Source organism: Anolis sagrei, chromosome 1 (assembly GCF_037176765.1).
Source record: "Anolis sagrei isolate rAnoSag1 chromosome 1, rAnoSag1.mat, whole genome shotgun sequence".
Classification (NCBI taxonomy): Eukaryota; Metazoa; Chordata; class Lepidosauria; order Squamata; family Dactyloidae; genus Anolis; species Anolis sagrei.
In genome coordinates this window covers 122,414,954-122,433,033 of record NC_090021.1, presented here as the reverse complement: position 1 = coordinate 122,433,033, position 18,080 = coordinate 122,414,954, and the positions used below count along the sequence as shown (strand labels likewise).

Below are 18,080 nucleotides of genomic sequence, written 5' to 3'. Positions count from 1 at the left end.
TCATAAATCTGGATTTGGGCAACTGCAGTCTTTCAGAAGCATTGACTTGACCGATTGCATCTCCTCTTACAAACTAGCTCAGGCACTGGAGTCAGCCCCGGAGGCCCTGGTCTCGGTCCCACTCCCATCTCAAATTCAGCTAGTGGGAACAAGAGAGAGAGCCTTCTCCATGGTCACCCCCACTTCTCGAACTCTCTCTCTAAAGAAATAAAGCTGCCCCCTTCCCCTCCTTCAAGAAGACATACTTTTTCTCACTAGCATATTGAGAGGAGAAGGATTAGACAATGAGAGATCACTACCGGACCTCTGGTTGAGAACTATTTCATATCTGGGCTCTGCTAGTCCATGTGAGCCCAGTTATCATCATTGGCCACACAACCAACCCACACAACTTTGTGAATGAGAGTTGGCTTCTGTAAATCAATATGGATACTTTATGTTCAGATTATATGTCATTATATAATCTTTGTTTGATTACATTTGGTTAGGTTCTAATATTGTTTTTGTGGGTTTTTTCTGGGATTATTATTTTGGTACTTGTTTGTTCTATGGAGGCACTGAATGTTGTACGTTGTATGTTGGAATCCGCCCTAAGTCCCCCTGGGGAGATAGGGTGGAATATAAAGTTTTACTACTATTACTACTATTACTACTACTACCACTACTACTACTACTACTAAAACTGTTGTTATTGCTATTATTTCACAGTTCCTATGAGCTCCCTCAGCCAATATAGTCAACAATGAGGGATTGTTGGACTGTCCTGAGTCCCCTTCGGGGTTGCGAAGGGCAGATACAAATGGGTTGTTGTACTGGCAGATACAAATACCGAAAATAAATAATAAAATAATTTACGTGAGATGCAGTCCAAAAATATCCATGATTTATATATTACTTGCCTTCCACACAACTACCATCTCTTGTATGGAGTTCCAGCCTAGGATTACATGCGATCGAAATACAGATGGTTGTGAAATAGTAAGAAGGCACAAAAGGAAAATAACAATGTTGTTGAATGTACAAAATAATGTGGTTCAAGACGGAAACCTGCACATTCCGGTTCCCTTGCTTCCTTGAAAAGAGGAATGGCTCAATATAGAAGCCATATGGTAGGTAATCACTTTCTAGTTCTAAATGTTAAGGATTAAGTTACTCAAATCAGATTATTACCAGATACAGTAAAAGTTCTTCCTCTCTGAAGCTTCAGTCCTGTGTGCCATTATGTTAATGGAACCAATATGTCCAGGCTAGATATATCATGGCAGATCCATAACTTAATTTCTCAATAGATTTGTGGCTTTTCCCTCAAGAAATGCAGCTACAGGGTGTTTAACTGCTTCCTTAATCAAATGCATACCGCCTGCCCAGCTTGGCTTACCTACATGTATGCCTTTTTCCATTACAGGTTAAATGATAGCTAAGGATGGGCATTTTATTTGGGCAAATTTGCACATAGAGAAAGAACAGCCATTGTAGTTCGTTCTTTATTATTATAAATAAACCTTTTTTATTTTTAAGATTGGACTCTGCATGTTTGCCTTAATTCTTAATTCTTTACAGGCACATATCATGGCACCACGCTTTGCTAGCTGTGAGCTGTTGCTCAACTTTAAGTGTCTTGTTTGAATTTTTTGGATGCTCTGCTTTATATATTTTGGTTGGTTTTCCCAAACAGCATTAATGTAGGGCACTTCCTGCTCCAAAGCTCCCATTGCATTTTAGTGATGAAGATCCAGGAGCTACAGAGTCTGTTGTGAAGGTAAAGAATTATTCCTGCCATTTTGTGAGAGAAACTAGATACAGGATGTGTAGGGGGTCTGTGCCCATGCCCGGCATGCAAGCTGGTGTGGACTATCCCCTGCTACTGAGACATCATAAAACCACATGTGGCCGCAAGGTGGATTGGAACCAGCACTTTTAATGACGGTTCCAGCCCCATTATGAGGCATTGTGGAAGCACTATTAGACTCACTAATATTGCCCCTCTAGTACAGCAACTATGCGGAATAGCTTAAAATATTTATGTAGATAACTTGGTGTGAGATGTGACAGTACACAGAAAAACAAAACATTCTAGAGGTAGTTGAGGATAATGGTGGGAAAGAGTAATTTTGCTGTTGAAAAAGAAAGTTCATGGAAATGAAACATGGGCACAGTTCAGGCACACTTTGTTTTTAGGAAGAAGGCCATTGGATGAGGATGCCTATAATGCAGCTATCAGAACAGCATGACTATGTATTTTTGTGTGGTTCATTTCAGTAATTTAGCAAAGTGCCAACAGCCAGCTATCTCTGTAGCCTCTATCACTTCATTACATTTGATTGACAATTTGGTAACAAGGAAGCCCTACCACTGTGGCTATAATACTCCATGCTTTTGGACTGGATGCCATAATTGAAGTTGTGGATTGGAATGCCAAGCTGCTTATTTTCACAGTAGGCCTGGTAATAACCCATCTCCTTGCCAATGAGCTGTTTGGTTATTTTTCACCCCCAAAAATCAATCAATCAACATGTGTACAGCACTGAAAACATAGCTGATAGGAGATAGGTTGCTGTCAGCCTGGCATCACCACCATGTTGTCTGAGCCACTGACAAACAGCTGACCAGCTTGACATCATTTTTGTCATCAGTCTCTTTTGTTTGTTTGGGGAGAATAGCTTGTGCTAATTCATTGTCCAGCCCATCTGCTGCATAATGCAGCATAGCGTACACATATAGTTAATATTGGAGTTTGCATGGTGCATCTCCCCCTTGTTCAAAAGGTTGGTGGTAAAGATTTGATGGAGGCATTTCACCTTTTTCAGGAGTTCTCTGGTAGGAACCACTTAGTATTGACAATATGGGAATATTGCTTTGCAGAAACTGCCGGACCACAGATCCGTCTGCCTCACCACTGGCCATGCTGGCCAAGATGACTGGTATTTGGCATGCTTCCCCAGCAGCCAAATAAATGAAACCCAGGGTGTATCAGTAGTATAGAATTAATACAGTTTGCACCACTTTAAGTGCTATGACTCAGTGCTATGCATTCATGGGCTTTATAGTTTGATGAGGAGCCAGCACTATTTGGTAGAGAAAGTTAAAGACCTCATGATTCTGTAGCATTGAGCCATGGCAGTTAAAGTGGTCTCAAATAGCATTAATTCAACAGTGTAGATGCACTCCTTGTCTACAGGTACATCTATATTAAAATCTGTGGTCTTTACTATCTTCTGTCTATCATGCTTGAAAAAATAGTGTTGATCATTAGCATCTGGGGGAGAAAGGAAGGGTTACCATGGAAAACCAGAAAACTACGAAATCATTTAACAGGTGGTCTGTACCACTTAAATAACATTGTTTCCGCATGCGAAAATTGCAAGCAATTATCCAGGAATCCAGCATCTTAAATTCACTCTTGAAATAGTTAGCACGAGGAAAAAGTGTTTCCACTGAAGTTTTCTCTCTAATACTTGTTTCCACAGCAAGATTTTATGTCCTTTAACATTTAGAATATATTTGTTCAGTCGTCTCCAACTCTTCGTGACCTCATGGACCAGCCCACGCCAGAGCTCCCTGTCGGCCGTCACCACCCCCAGCTCCTTCCAGGTCAGTCCAGTCACTTCAAGGATGCCATCCATCCATCTTGCCCTTGGTCGGCCCCTCTTCCTTTTGCCTTCCACTTTCCCCAGCATAATTGTCTTCTCTAGGCTTTCCTGTCTCCTCATGATGTGGCCAAAGTACTTCAACTTTGTCTCTAGTATCCTTCCCTCCAATGAGCAGTCGGGCTTTATTTCCTGGAGGATGGACTGGTTGGATCTTCTCGCAGTCCAAGGCACTCTCAGAACTTTCCTCCAACACCAAAGTTCAAAAGCATCTATCTTCCTTCGCTCAGCCTTCCCTAAGGTCCAGCTCTCACATCCGTAGGTTACTACAGGGAATACCATGGCTTTGACTAGGCGGATCTTTGTTGCCAGTCTGATGTCTCTACTCTTTACTATTTTATCGAGACTGGACATTGCTCTCCTCCCAAGAAGTAAGCGTCTTCTGATTTCCTGGCCACAGTCTGCATCTGCAGTCATCTTTGCGCCTAGAAATACAAAGTCTGTCACGGCCTCCACATTTTCTCCCTCTATTTTCCAGTTGTCAATCATTCTTGTTGCCATAATCTTGGTTTTTTATGTTTAGCTGCAACCCAGCTTTTGTGCTTTCTTCTTTCACCTTGATTAGAAGGCTCCTCAGCTCCTCCTCGCTTTCGGCCATCAGAGTGGTGTCATCTGCATATGGTACTTCTGATACATAATTCCTTAGGAGTTCAACTACATTGGAGACTTAGTGGTACCATTTTGCCAAAACAAATGGGGGGGGGGGGGCTCAGTGTTTAAGCCTTATTTCAGGGCACTCAAATGCTCAATGTTTCCCCAATTTTAGGGTCCATGTCTGCATTCGCTGCTATACTCTACCATATCTTATCTAGGTTATTGTCACCTGGGAGTCAAGTCCAATTGTTCTTCTAATTCTAATGCAACTACTTATTAGTATTACTTTATAAATGTATTTGGATGACAAACTTTCCACACTATGAAATGTTATTGTCCACTGCCAAATCAGCACAAAACAATTTGCTTTTTCTTCTGAAAGGAAAACCCCTAAGACCATCAAATTTCAGAATCTCAAATCTTCATGTTTCAAATCCACATTCTTCAAAAAAGAAGAAGATAGGATGCTGGTATTTAGACAGAGAGAGTCTATTACAAGACAATATTATTGTACTGCTTGTCCTTTTCCAAGTGAGGAAATGTTTTTCTATCTCCCCTTAGTATCCAGGAAACACATGTGTCCTACAACAAGTCAGGGAGTGGAAATTACTCTTTGTTATATTAGTAAGCTGTCACCAGGAACAATTTATTTAGAATCAGCAAAATCACTGTGAAAGGATGTGAGTTTTATCAAATACTCCGACACAGGAAAAATATAGCACAGTTTATGCAAACTTATTTCACTAAATCCTAGGTTAATTTATCAATAGGTCAGCATGAGTACTGTACAGCAACTCTTTTCACAAAAGGAACTATCCCTTTCTCTAAGTAGACTGGTGAAATGCAAGAGCTTAGTCCATCCCAAAGAATAGAAAACAGTGGTTCCTTTTTTTTAACCAAGGGCCATTTTACCAGGGACCATTTTACCAGGGACCACTCTCCAACATTAGTGCCAAAAGGATTACGAATTGGTTTTTGGTCAACTTTAGATTCGATTTGGTTATTTGGGGTGCTGATTCAGAAAATTGTATTGGATAGACCACATCAGCTCAAGCTTCTGATACAGAACATATGCCATCTAGTAGTCGCCATCTGCTCACCCACAGAAAACCATAGTTAATAATGTAGAGCTGATATGGTAGTAGTAATCTTTTGTGGGTAGTTAGCCTCTTCCCTCCCAAGATCCCTGTTGCCTAAGCATTATAAGAAGGTTTCACAAGACCAGTCGCTCTCATTGCAACGATGTAGTAACAGTGAGGTCATGGATCATATTTTAGTTCTTGCGGACCTCTGGTGGTCCATGGACCACAGGTTTGGAACCACTGATCTAAAAGAAGCACCAGCCCTTTCTACTTTCTTTGCCATGGCACAGCTTTTGGCCTAATTTGAATGCCAGGGTAGTGTAATGGCGGTGGTGGCCAGAGGTAGCTATCCCTCTAAGGTGGCATCGGTGCTTTCCCCCCTCCTCCAGATGACGCTCAAGGTATCCATGGGTCATACCAAAATCCATCATTTTGGCCCCCAAAACCTGCCCTTGACTTATACACGAGGTTGACTTACACATGAGTGTACTGTAGGTCATAACCAACACTTTGAATTGTGCCTAAAACATACCAATGGACCGAGAAGCTGTTCCAACAAGAAAATTGTATGATCCCAGTGACCAAATAAATCTAAAAGATTGTCTTAAATTAATGAGGACCAGAACCCAACAGAATTATGATGACACAATTGAAACACAGCAAGTTTGATACTGTATTTCCCTAATTCATAGCCTAAAACGTTCCTAGCTGAAGGTTATAGGTATGATACACCAAAAATGTTTTTGTGGTCACATGCCCCTTTTGTTGGTGTTTCCTCTGAAGAGTAGTAAAAATCTGTTACAGGCAGCTTATGGATTTCTTTCTTTTGCTCATGTTTCAGAAAGATTAGAGAGATAGGCACCATAGTTTTACCCTGTTGTGCCTAGCTAAATGAAATAATTTGGGCTACATTTGTGTTTCCTGGTGTTTTTTATTTCTCTTCCTTTCCAACCACATCCTCTTTTAATAGATCTTAGCCTAATCCAATATTCCCACCATATGGTGCAAGTTACATGAAGAGAATATGAAAGAAAGATAGCTCACAGATACTGTTTGTTCTGTTTGGAGTAAAGACAAATGTTTGTAACACGTTTCAAGTTATAATTTCCACTCTGTTGGCTTCCGTAGCTCACATTGTTCAAATACCATCTGATAGCTGTTTAGTTAGTAAAACAGAGCACACCATCACTATAGGGAGCTATAGGGAATATACCACACCCCTATTAAAGCAGCTCCAATGGCTCCCGACAAGTTTCCGGGCCCAATTCAAAGTGCAGGTTATTACCTATAAAGCCCTATATGCTTCAGGTCCAACATATCTTCAAAACCACATCTCTTTCTATGAATTGGTGCAGGCCTTGAGATCTGTTGGGGAGGCCCTTCTCTCGGTCCCAACACCATCATAGGTGTGGTTAGTAGTGACAAGAGAGAGGGCCTTCTTAGTGGTGGCTCCCCACCTTTGGAATGCTCTCCCTAGAGAGATTAGATTAGCCCCAAATCTCCAAACCTTCAGTTCCAAGTCTCAAAACATGGCTATTTACATGGGCCTTTGACCTAGAGTAATGTACTATGGTCATGTGATGATGTCAACCATTGTTATTTGGCACTTTAGTTCGTGTTTGAAGAAACCAATGACCCACAGGTATGTTAGTTTTAGAAATTTGATTTTTTTTTATTTTTTCAGTCAGTGTTGTTCATGTTGTATTCAGTCAAATTGTTTATTGCTTTGATGATATGTAATTCTAGTTTATGTTTGGCATTTTGAGTACTTTGTTAGTCACCCCAAGTCCCTTCAGGGAGATGGTGGCATGGTACAAATAAAGAAGTTGTTGTTGTTGTTGTTGTTGTTGTTGTTGTTGTTGTTGTTATTGAGCCCCCAGTGGTGCAATGGGTTAAACCCTGGTGCCAGCAGGACTGAAGACTGACAGGTCACAGGTTCGAATCCAGAGAGAGCACAGATGAGCTCCCTCTATCAGCTCCAGCTCTCCATTGCGGGGACATGAGAGAAGCCTCCTACAAGGATGATAAAACATCAAAACATCCGGGCATTCCCTGGGCAACATCTCCTTGCAGATGGCCAATTGCAGTTTCTCATGTCGCTCCTGACACAATTATTATTATTATTATTATTATTATTATTATTATTATTATTGGGAGACCCAAGCAAGACATGTTTGAGCAGTGGTTCTCAACCTGTGTGTCCCTAGATGTTTTGGCCTTCAACTCCCAGAAACCCTAACAGCTAGTAAACTGGCTGGGATTTCTGGGAGTTGTAGGCCAAACAGGTTGACAACCACTATGTTAGAGGGCGTATCTGGATGTCCACATGCACAGAAGGGACTGGATATCTTTTGTTTCTTTCCTTTTAATAAAGAAAACCTATCATGTCCCTGCTTTATATGTGGACATGTGAACATTTCCTCTAACATGACTTGCTTGGGTCTCAGCATACATTATGGTGTACATAGGTGATCGGGGACAGGGAAGAGCTAAATCTACCTTCCTTTTGTACCTTTCCTCAATGTATCCTCTTGGCTTTAAGCAGTTCTCTTCCCTTGGTAAGAGAAAATGAGCCAGGTTAGATAGGAAATGCTTAAAGCAATTGGCATCAAGGATATAGCGTGAAGACATCTTTTCCCCTAGCCCCAGGAAATGCGGAAGTCTAACTGTATTTGCTTTTCCTCCTTTTCTTTCCCGATAATAGTGTTTTAAATGACAGCCTATGAGGAAGGAATGACTTATTAACAAATAAATTGTTAATAAATCATTCACATGATATTCTCAATTGAGGAGTCCAATAACAAAAACCCACTAAACAAACAATACATATGAGCAAGACATAGGATTAAACGCATTGGGATGCTCCAGTAGGTACAATATGGCCCGTTCAGAGATTACCAAGCAGATATTGCTAATCTCCTGAATCTTGTAATAGATTAATTACTCTGTTTAGATATTCAAAGTGGAAAAACAAGCAAACCAGAAGAAGGAACCATGTAAAACTTAACCTTCTAAAATGAAGGTTTAATTTCACTGAGTCAGAAGAGACCACGTTTCTTTTGCATTTTTAATACAAAAACATGTAAAAATATGATTACATCAATGTCAGCACTACTAAATTAGATGACACATAATAGCAAATATCACAACTAAATGCATCATTATAAAAATAGCAGTCACCCTGTTCCTCAACAAACTAAAAGAATCATACATTTATTTCTCCCACACACATGTATATTATCTAGGTTTAGTTGCTACTGCGAAATCCCAGATCCTACTAAAACCAAATCCTCAAAGGGAAGTAATATTATTTTCCTCATGTGAGTCTATATGATTATATTGACAGGTTTCAATGAATTTGTAACTACTGTATGTCACTGAAAAGAATAAGGAAGTTCTTCTTTCACATAAATGATATTGCTTTTAGTTCAGCCATGTACTTCTAAGTCAGGGAAAGAACAAGGGACAGAGAAGATAAATATGAAGCCTGAACTCTCCTAGATACAATTGCATGGGGAGAATAATAAAGTAGACTCGCAGTTAGTCAGAACTCAAGCAACTGGAACTCTCAAACTAGCAAAAAAATTCAAAGAAGCATAGATTCATAGAGTTGGAAGAGACCTTATGGGCCATTCAGTCCAACCCCCTGCTAAGAAGCAGGAAAATCGCATTCAAAGCACCCCCAACAGATGGCCATCTAGTGTTTCTTTAAAAGCCTCCAAAGAAGGAGGCTCCACCATGCTCCGGGGCAGAGAGTTCCACTGCTGAACAGCTCTCACTTTCAGGAAGTTCTTCTAATGTTCAGGTGGAATCTCCTTTCATGTAGTTTGAAGCTATTGCTCCGTATCCTAGGCTCCAGGGCAGCAGAAAACAAGCCTGTTCCCTCCTCCCTATGTGCTCCCCTTACATATTTATACATGGCCATGTTGTCTCCTCTCAGCCTTCTCTTCTGCAGGCTAAACATGCCGCTCCTCATAGGGCTTGTTCTCCAGACCCTTGATCATTTTAGTCGCCCTCCTCTGGACACATTCCAGCTTGTCAATATCTCTCCTCAATTGTGGTGCCCAGAATTGGACACAATATTCCAGGTGTGGTCTGACCAAGGCAGAATAGAGGGGTAGCATGATTTCCCTGGATCTAGACACTATGCTCCTATTTATGCAGGCCAAAATCCTATTGGCTTTTTAAGCTGCCGCATCGCAGAAATGTTTTAAATTAAAAAGCTGTTTTTATAATAAAGCAAAACTATAAATTGGGTTACATTAAGCATGTCTATATTTGTCTTAATTTGCTTTTAAATACTGTATTTAAATATTAGTATCAGGTCAATAAAGACTTTATGGTATGATATAATATAGGGTATAATATTAGTTAGGTCTGTTTTTAATAATAGCTTTCAAGCGACCAGAAATTACTTTTTATTGGGCATCTGCCAATCCCCCTGGGTGCCATAGGTTAACTGAGTCTATTATATCTGAACAAGGGCAAGAATGTTTGAAGTACTAAGAAGAGATTTACAGAGCCTAAATAATTTGAAATTAACATGCTGGCTAGTTTATTTCGACTTTGCAAAATATACATCTGGTTTGTAAAAACCGCCAAAGCAGAAAATCATTAAAGGTCAAAATGCTAGAGAAACACGACTGAAGTGAGGTGTGGCCTTCAATTCCGTCCTTTGTTCCTTTTCCCAAAGGAAACTGTAACAAGTCCATTAACTATACGCAAATTAGTCCTGATCAAAACAGTCGGCTCCAACACATGCCTTGATTATATCCTGTTTGGATGGCTATAACGCCCTCTACGTGGGGCTGCCTTTGGAAACTCTTCAGAGGTCTGAGGACATGGGCTGCAACTTATAACTTCCCAGATGAAATGGCTTCGCTTGCTGCTGGTTCATTTCAGAGCACAATTCAAAGTCCTGCTTATGACTTACTGGAATATATCTCTGCATTGCCCAGGTGTCATTGGGACCTCAGGTCACCTACTTTTTCTCTTCTCCAGCTCTAAGAGGGCTTACCACACAATGTCTTCATGGCAACATGGCTCTCTTTGTGGCTCTTTCCTTCCTTTCCCCCATCTTTCTTTCCCATTGACATCAAAGAGACCCACTTCACCTAGCAACAGCCTACCCTTCTCCTAATAGCAGCCCATTCAGTGACACCATAGAGCAGGGGTCCACAAACTTTTTAAACAGAGGGCCAGGTCACAGTCCCTCCAACTGTTGGAGGGCCGGATTATAATTTGAAAAAAAAACACATGAATGAATTCCTATGCACCCTGCACATATCTTATTTGTAGTGCAAAAATCACTTAAAAACAATACAATAATTAAAATGAAGAACAATTTCAACAAATATAAACTTATTAGTATTTCAATGGGAAGTGTGCGCCTGCTTTTGGCTGATGAGGTAGGATTGTTGTTGTTGTGTGCTTTCAAGTCGTTTCAGACTTAGGTTGACCCTGAGCGAGGGCCGGGTAAATGACCTTGGAGGGCCATATCCGGCCCCCGGGCCTTAGTTTGAGGACCCCTGCCATAGAGGGCCACTTCATTTTTTAGTACAACAGGCATAAATACACACATACAATACAGTAAGCAATGACTAGTGGAGGCTTGAGAAGGTTGCTATTTCCAACACTCCCAGACTATAGAGCCCCATGCCAGAAAAAGCTCGGCTGGCTCCCTCTTGGCTCTCCTTCTGTTGGCAAGCAAAGACTTATTTATTTTCCAAGATGGCCCTTGAAGAAAGTCTTTTTAATTGGGATGTGCTATATTTTAAACTTTGGTATTATTTTTATTGTTAGTTGCCCTGGGTCCCATATTGGTTAATAAGAAACATGAAATCAAGAAGAGTTCTTGTAGGTATAGGGAGAGTCCAGGAAATGTTATATTGTAAAAGTAAGCTAACAGAAAAAAAATGTTGAAGCTAACAGAAAAAAATGTAGAACTAGCATGGGATGGAGATATACTATCATATTTGTGACTATGTAAGAAGGGTCCCATCTCTACACCTCCCCCTGGTGGTGCAATGGGTTAAACCCTTATACCGGCAGGGCTGAAGACCAACAGGTCAGAGATTCGAATCTGAGGAGAGTAAGGATGAGCTCCCTCTGTCAGCTCCAGCTCCCCATGCCGGGACATGAGAGAAGCCTCCCACAAGGAAGGTAAAACATCAAAAAATCTGGGCATCTCCTGGGCAACATCCTTGCAGACGGCCAATTCTCTCACAACAGAAGCAACTTGCACTTTCTCAAGTTGCTTCTGACACTAAAAAAGAACCCTCCCCCCAATTTTTGTGGAAAAACAAAACCTCAAAAATCACTTTTAAAACAGCTGCCATGTTTCAACCTTATCCACTGCAATTAAGCCAGATAAAGTTGCACATGCAGACTTCATATTTTTATTATAGTAATTACAACTGAGCAGTGCATGGAAGTGGGGGAAAAGGAAAATAGTGCTTATGACCCTGAAATCTGTTCTCAACTAATGAGAGAAAGAAAAGAAAAACGGCAGCACCATGCCTCTGTGACAACCAAGAGGGCTTTGCAGTGACATTTCACACAAAGGTCTTGACCTGACTACTTAACAGGAGACCTTTTCCTGCCCTTTTGTCAAAAATTAAACAGACGTCGTAAATATAAAACAATTGCTTCATGGGGAAGTAATTCGTTTTTATTAGGTGTATCAGAGTCCACAGATCACATCTGTTGTTCTCTGGAATGGCTGCCTCCCTGGAATGAAAGCCTATGTTTCACTTTTAAAGTTACATTACGGAGTTGTGGGAGCTCTGTATGCAGTTCTAGAAAAAAGGTGGCAGAATAGAGCTGTAAGACCAGTCATTTAGGTTATCTCAATAAATATTCTTGAAGTACGCCCAAACCATGCATATGCTCAGGTCTACTACTGGTGTTAGGAGAAGGAAAGTTAGAAATCTTCTATTGTTCCATTTTCATGCCTCACCATATTTTGCTTTTTATACATATTTTGCATTTTAGAATTATTTTGACATTCTGACCTCAGCTGTATTAGGATTCAATTCAAACAGAAATTATGGCTGAAAAAACACTTGGCTTTTGGATTATCAATTTTCTATTTGCTATTATGTCCATGCAGATAAGGATGCAAATTCTTGCCCACTTTGTCCTTACATGCAAAGCTTTTCCTTGCTGTGGGAGAAAACCAACATTCTCATATTCCACCATTCAGAAAGATTATGGAAAAATTATTCTCCAAATGGGCTGCTGTGAGTTTTCCGGGCTATATGGCCATGTTCCAGAAGCATTCTCTCCTGGCGTTTCACCCAGGCAGCAACCAGCCAGGCTTTGAAGTTGCAAGGACATTAAATGCTAATCAAGGTGGCTAATTGCAACATTTACACTTGCTTCAAGCAGATTCTCACCCCGGACATTCAACAGATAACCTCACTTTCCAACATACCTCTTAATCTCTGAGGATGCCTGCCATAGATGTGGGCAAAATGTGAGGAGAGAATGCTTCTGGAACACGGCCATACAGCCCAGAAAACTAACAGCAACCCAGTGATTCCAGCCATTAAAGTCTTTCATAACATATTCTCCAAATAGTTTCTTTTTTGTGCCAACCCCATTTTTTTCACAATTGTGACAAATTATTTGTGCACAAATATGAAGAACGTCTACTATTATTTCCAATTCCAGTAATAGAGCCTTAACAAGAGTCACTCAATCTACAAAATACACACACACACACACACAATCAATACTTATATATAAAATTGGTACCTGACATGTTGTGGACGAGAGGAGCAACATTAACATCTTGAAGATGCTTAAGAGTTTCGGTGTGGAAAAGGCGAAGCGTAGATCCTGATGTGAATGCGATCCAGATCCCAACTCCTGCAACAGCCATATGAGAAATCACCATCCCTTCCTCTTGATGAGCTTCAAAATGGCACTGAATAACAGATAGAAGTAACTGAAAATCATATAACAATACTAAATGCAGTCCGTGCGGAGATGTTTCAACAGGGAAAGAAATTTTACTCTTTATCAAGTGTTTCAAGTTTAACATTCCCCTTCTATACTTTATATACACTAGCTAAAATTCATTAGAAGACAAAATAGGAGACTTTAATCTAAACTCTCTGATAAAAGTTGCAAGATGACTTTGGGACCCAGACCCTCACAATACTGTTGAGAGAAAAAAAGGGTGTGTGTGTGTGAAGGAATCATGTATGTGATTCTGAAAAACATGAAAAAATAATAGGATAATAAAGGATAATGTACACATAAAACATCAGTAAATTATCTATATCTATACCTATCTCTATATCAAAGTAAACGAATTTACTAAAGGAATTGAAGACTGGTAGGAAAATCCTGATTTAATAGAGGAAAATCTTTTAAACCATATACACAGTATTAATGCATTAAATTTAACACAGGATAGAGAAAGTTATGAATATTTGTACATTCCAATACCATCTTTTGAGAAGAGGCACAATAAAATTGGCTGGATACCACTTTGAAAGGAGCAGCACTGAAATTTGTGATGCTAAGAAGAGATTAGAAGAAGTTTGGTGCTGATTTCAAAACATGAGAAATGAATTGTCTGTTTAGCTGTTATATGTGAGACATACACAGATTCTTCTGTCTTGCTTATAAACTAATTCAGTGCTCCTTCAGCTACTTGACAACAGTGGGAATGTCATATATACTCTTGTGAAATACTGAGAGTAGTTTGCTTTTTGGATAACAGTAATTCATCACTCAGCATAGGCAAGTAAAGTTTCCAAATTTCCGTCTAAAAACATGTTATCTTTAAAATATTATTTTCTTCTACATAGGGAGCACACACTACCCCCTGAAGATAAGCTAACCCTCTAGCAAGAGGTTGACGGGTGAACCACCATTCGATATACATCCTTAGTTCTCAGGATCTATCACTCAGTACAAGACAAAGAAGTTTATCGGTCAATGTATTTCATTAGGGCCACAGGGCACCCAGTGGACTATGCCGAGTGAGGAGAGAGGCTCTGCTGCAGGTCCGGCTAATTCATCAGGTTCAGAAAAAGTGTATTTGTAAACTTGACTGCTAGCTCCTCACAATGGAAAGTTATTTCAGAGTGTGTTGTTTATAGTGGAATTGCAGGAAACAGCACTATGGTGTTCCCTCGCTACTTCGCGGTTTGCTTTAAGCAGACTCGCTGTATCGCGGGTTTTTGAAAATATTAATAAAATAAAATAAAATATTTATTCCAGTTATCGGAGCCTCTGGTGGCACAATGGGTTAAACCATTGTGTTGGCAAGAATCAGTTCGAATCCTGGGAGCAGGGTGAGCTCCTGTCTGTCAGCTCCAGCTTCTCATGCAGGGACACAAGAAAAGTCTCCCACAGGATGGTAAAACATCTAAGCATTTCCTGGGCAACATCCTTGCAGATGGCAAATTCTCTCACACCAGAAGCAACTTGTAGTTTCTCAAGTTGCTCCTGACACACACACCCAAATTTCCAGTTATCGTTCTTTCAACTGGTTCTTACACCTTCTGCCCCTCAAAAAAATAGGTTTCTGTTTCCTACTGCCCCTTTATTTAGTTGCTTCCTTTCATTTTCAGCTGTTTAATTAGTCAGTGTGACCCTACAAGTGTCCTGCTTGAAAACAAGATTTGAAAAGTTGTAATTTAAAGATTCTTAGATTGAGCTTTTCAGCAAACACAATGCCTTGTTCTTTATTTTTATTAATTGATGAAACTGAAACGGGGGGGGGGGGGGGGGGATATTGACTTGTGGGACTGTTCAGGTTCCAAAGAGGAAAGCTCCCTGTTGCCATAGGGACGTACATTTTAAATTATTGTGTGACTGTATGCAAGCATGAATAATTCCCTTAATTTTCTCCTGGTATGAGAGGGAAAAATATATTCCATGTGGAAATGCATGTAATAGTTGGAGGAGGCCTGGGAGGGAGAAACCAGAACACGGAGATATGCTCTGGTAATTGATCACATCCCCAACTGCCTCCTATTCCCTGGTGTCCATTCCACCACTGAGCCAGGGGCGGCTCAACCCATTACGCAAAGTAAGCATTTGCAGTATAGTTGATTTTGCCCAGGGGCGCTCTTGAGGCACTCTTGGGGGAAAACAGACCTTGACATATACGAGTTGTAGTTACTGGGATGTATAGTTCACCTACAACCAAAGAGCATTCCGAACTCCACCAATGATGGAATTGAACCAAATATGGCACACAGAACTCCCACGATGAACAGAAAATATATATCAGTGATTGTTTTTGGCTTTTTTTGGGGGGGGGGGGAATACTGTCTGCTTACCTTTGAAAATTACCTAGGGCCACCTTTGCACTGAGCAATCGTGCTTTTTTTCTTTGTATAAGTGGATATGTCATCTATTTGCGCCTTGATAACCAACCCAACAGGCTCTATTCTCTCAGTGCAGCTGATGGCTAATGAAGTAGGCTTGGGGAGACAGTTACAATTATGGCACTAACTACCACAACTGTGACTCTTCTGGGATTGTGAACACTGCCGTACTAAATTCCAACCATTAAATCGAAGTAGGCAATTCACTGATAAAATAGGCTCTGAATTTATGAGTTTTCACTTTTCTGAATTTGAGTGTTCATTTATTTGACTAAAACGTTCTCTCTAAGAATCTCTAGGTTCTTCAATATGGCTTTGTGATGACTCTTTGGCAGACACTGAGCATAGAGTCACACTGGAGGATTTACAACCTGAAATAATAATAATAATAATACAATACTGAAATAATAATTAAGCCTATTTTAAAAAAAGAATACAGCAATAATGCAACTAAGGGCCCTTCCAGACAGGGCCTTTATGCCAGGTTTTCTGTTGATCCCAGGTTTTCTTTTTATCCCAGATTATCTGGCAGTATGGACTCATATAATCCAGTTTAAAGCAGAAAACCTGGAATTAGATGCTGTTTGGAAGGGCCCTTAGTTCAGCATAAAACTCTGCACCATGCTGGTCTCTTTATAAAAAGTTAGATATACATATACATATATCTAACTACAGAAAGCAATTTGAAAATATAACTGAGACTAATTTAAATAACTACAATAAGAACAAATGAGAAGTATTCTAACTAAATGATGCTGGATAGGCTTTCAGGTCAGGTACCCGGCCTCTCCCCACCCACACTTCCCATTTGCCATCATTGCTGAATCACTCTTCTGGTGTCAAATCATCCAGCACAATTACAGTGATCCCACTGTTTCTTTCAGAGGAAAAAGGCAAGATAGTAATTATGTTTGCTGCTTCTTTCTCATGGTGGTGGGTGGGAGAGGCAACTATCATTCTCCTCTATCAAAAGAGAAAAAAGAAAAGTATTTTGATTGCCGTAGCCATGGCAAAAACCTGAGAAAAGTTATGGTTGTTGTCATGCTCAGTGTACTCCTTTGCAAAACGAAGCAGCTCTAGCATTCCTCTCTTGTTCTCTCTAGCCCTGTTCCATCTTCACTCTTTGCCTCTCTGAAGAAGTCTGCATCTCTCCTTGCTTGCTCCAACTCTATGGCAACGTAAAAGCTCCAGCACTGATTTTCGATGTCCCAGCCAAGTCTTTTGACACAGTGGCGCCCGAGATACCCAGCCACCGTTAACAACAGCCCAATACATAGTTCACATCTTTCTCTTCCCTCCTACTTACACAGAGTACAAATCCTTTTGTGATTCTTGGCCCAAAGAGTTGTGCCAAGGACTGAGCCATGCTTTCTCAAGCATAGCAAGTTCTGTATAATGGACCCCATTGTTCATGAAAAGTGACTAACTCATTTTAGGGAGAAAAGCGAGGAGTGGGGTGCGGGGTAGTAGCATTTAAGAATGCTTCCAAGGAACACAAGGGAATTTTGTTTAGCAAATTTCCACAGGTTTTACTGAAGTTATAATATATTTTATTTACACTAAGAATGCAATCTATGAAGATATATTTCAGCCACAGAAGAAATGTTCTGGTGTACAACTGTTTTACATCAGAAGCTACAATAATACAGTTTTCCAGGCACTGAAATAATATTTTTTTTACAACTGCTGATATACTGCAAATGCTATGTTTTTAATTCTACATCCCTATAAAACTGATTGCATAAACAAAAATGACAAGAAAGCAGATTAAAGATAATGAAACTAACCCAAGACTGTTTTGTTGCTTGATCTTTGAAAGAGAAAGGCATCTCAATGTGATATGCTACTGTACTTGTACAACTATCTCTAGCAATGGGCACGGCAATTTTAGATTTATACTGAAACCAGTACAGCAGCAGCAAGAGACAGAATTTGCAACAGGAAATCAATCTCTCCACAAAATAGTAAAAATAGTGTCAGCTATAGCACTTTGAGATACTGCTTCCAGCTCCTGCTACTACAGTTATATCCTGGCTTTATTATCTGCAGCTTTTCAGCACCATTCTAGCTACCAATGCTGGCAAAACTGAATGCCAGCTTCCAGTTGAAATACAAGAGACTTCTCTCATGAAGAAAGTGGTTCTCAACTTGTGGGTCCCCAGGTATTTTGGCCTATAACTCCCAGAAATCCCAGCCAGTTTACCAGCTGTTAGAATTTCTGGAAGTTGAAGGCCAAAACATCTGGGGACCCACAGGTTGAGAATCACTACACTAAGAATAGTCCTTATACATTCCCAGTCTTGCGGGAGAGAAAACAATGCTACAGAATAACTGCACTGTTTTTTTAAAATGTTTTGAGCTACTTTAATATAAGTAAGTGTAGTAATAATAAAACATTATTATTA

General features: G+C 40.2%; 1 protein-coding gene across 6 annotated transcripts in view; it reads right to left on the bottom strand.

Annotated features, from left to right (window-relative positions):
- Positions 1-18,080, bottom strand: part of ARHGEF10 (Rho guanine nucleotide exchange factor 10) — a 127,718-nt gene that overhangs the window by 11,427 nt on the left and 98,211 nt on the right. For all 6 annotated transcript variants that reach the window (XM_060788525.2, XM_060788526.2, XM_060752708.2 and 3 more), the window contains one exon: positions 13,082-13,253. In XM_060788525.2, the coding sequence (XP_060644508.2) occupies positions 13,082-13,253 (172 nt within the window). The remainder of the gene's footprint in view (positions 1-13,081; positions 13,254-18,080) is intronic.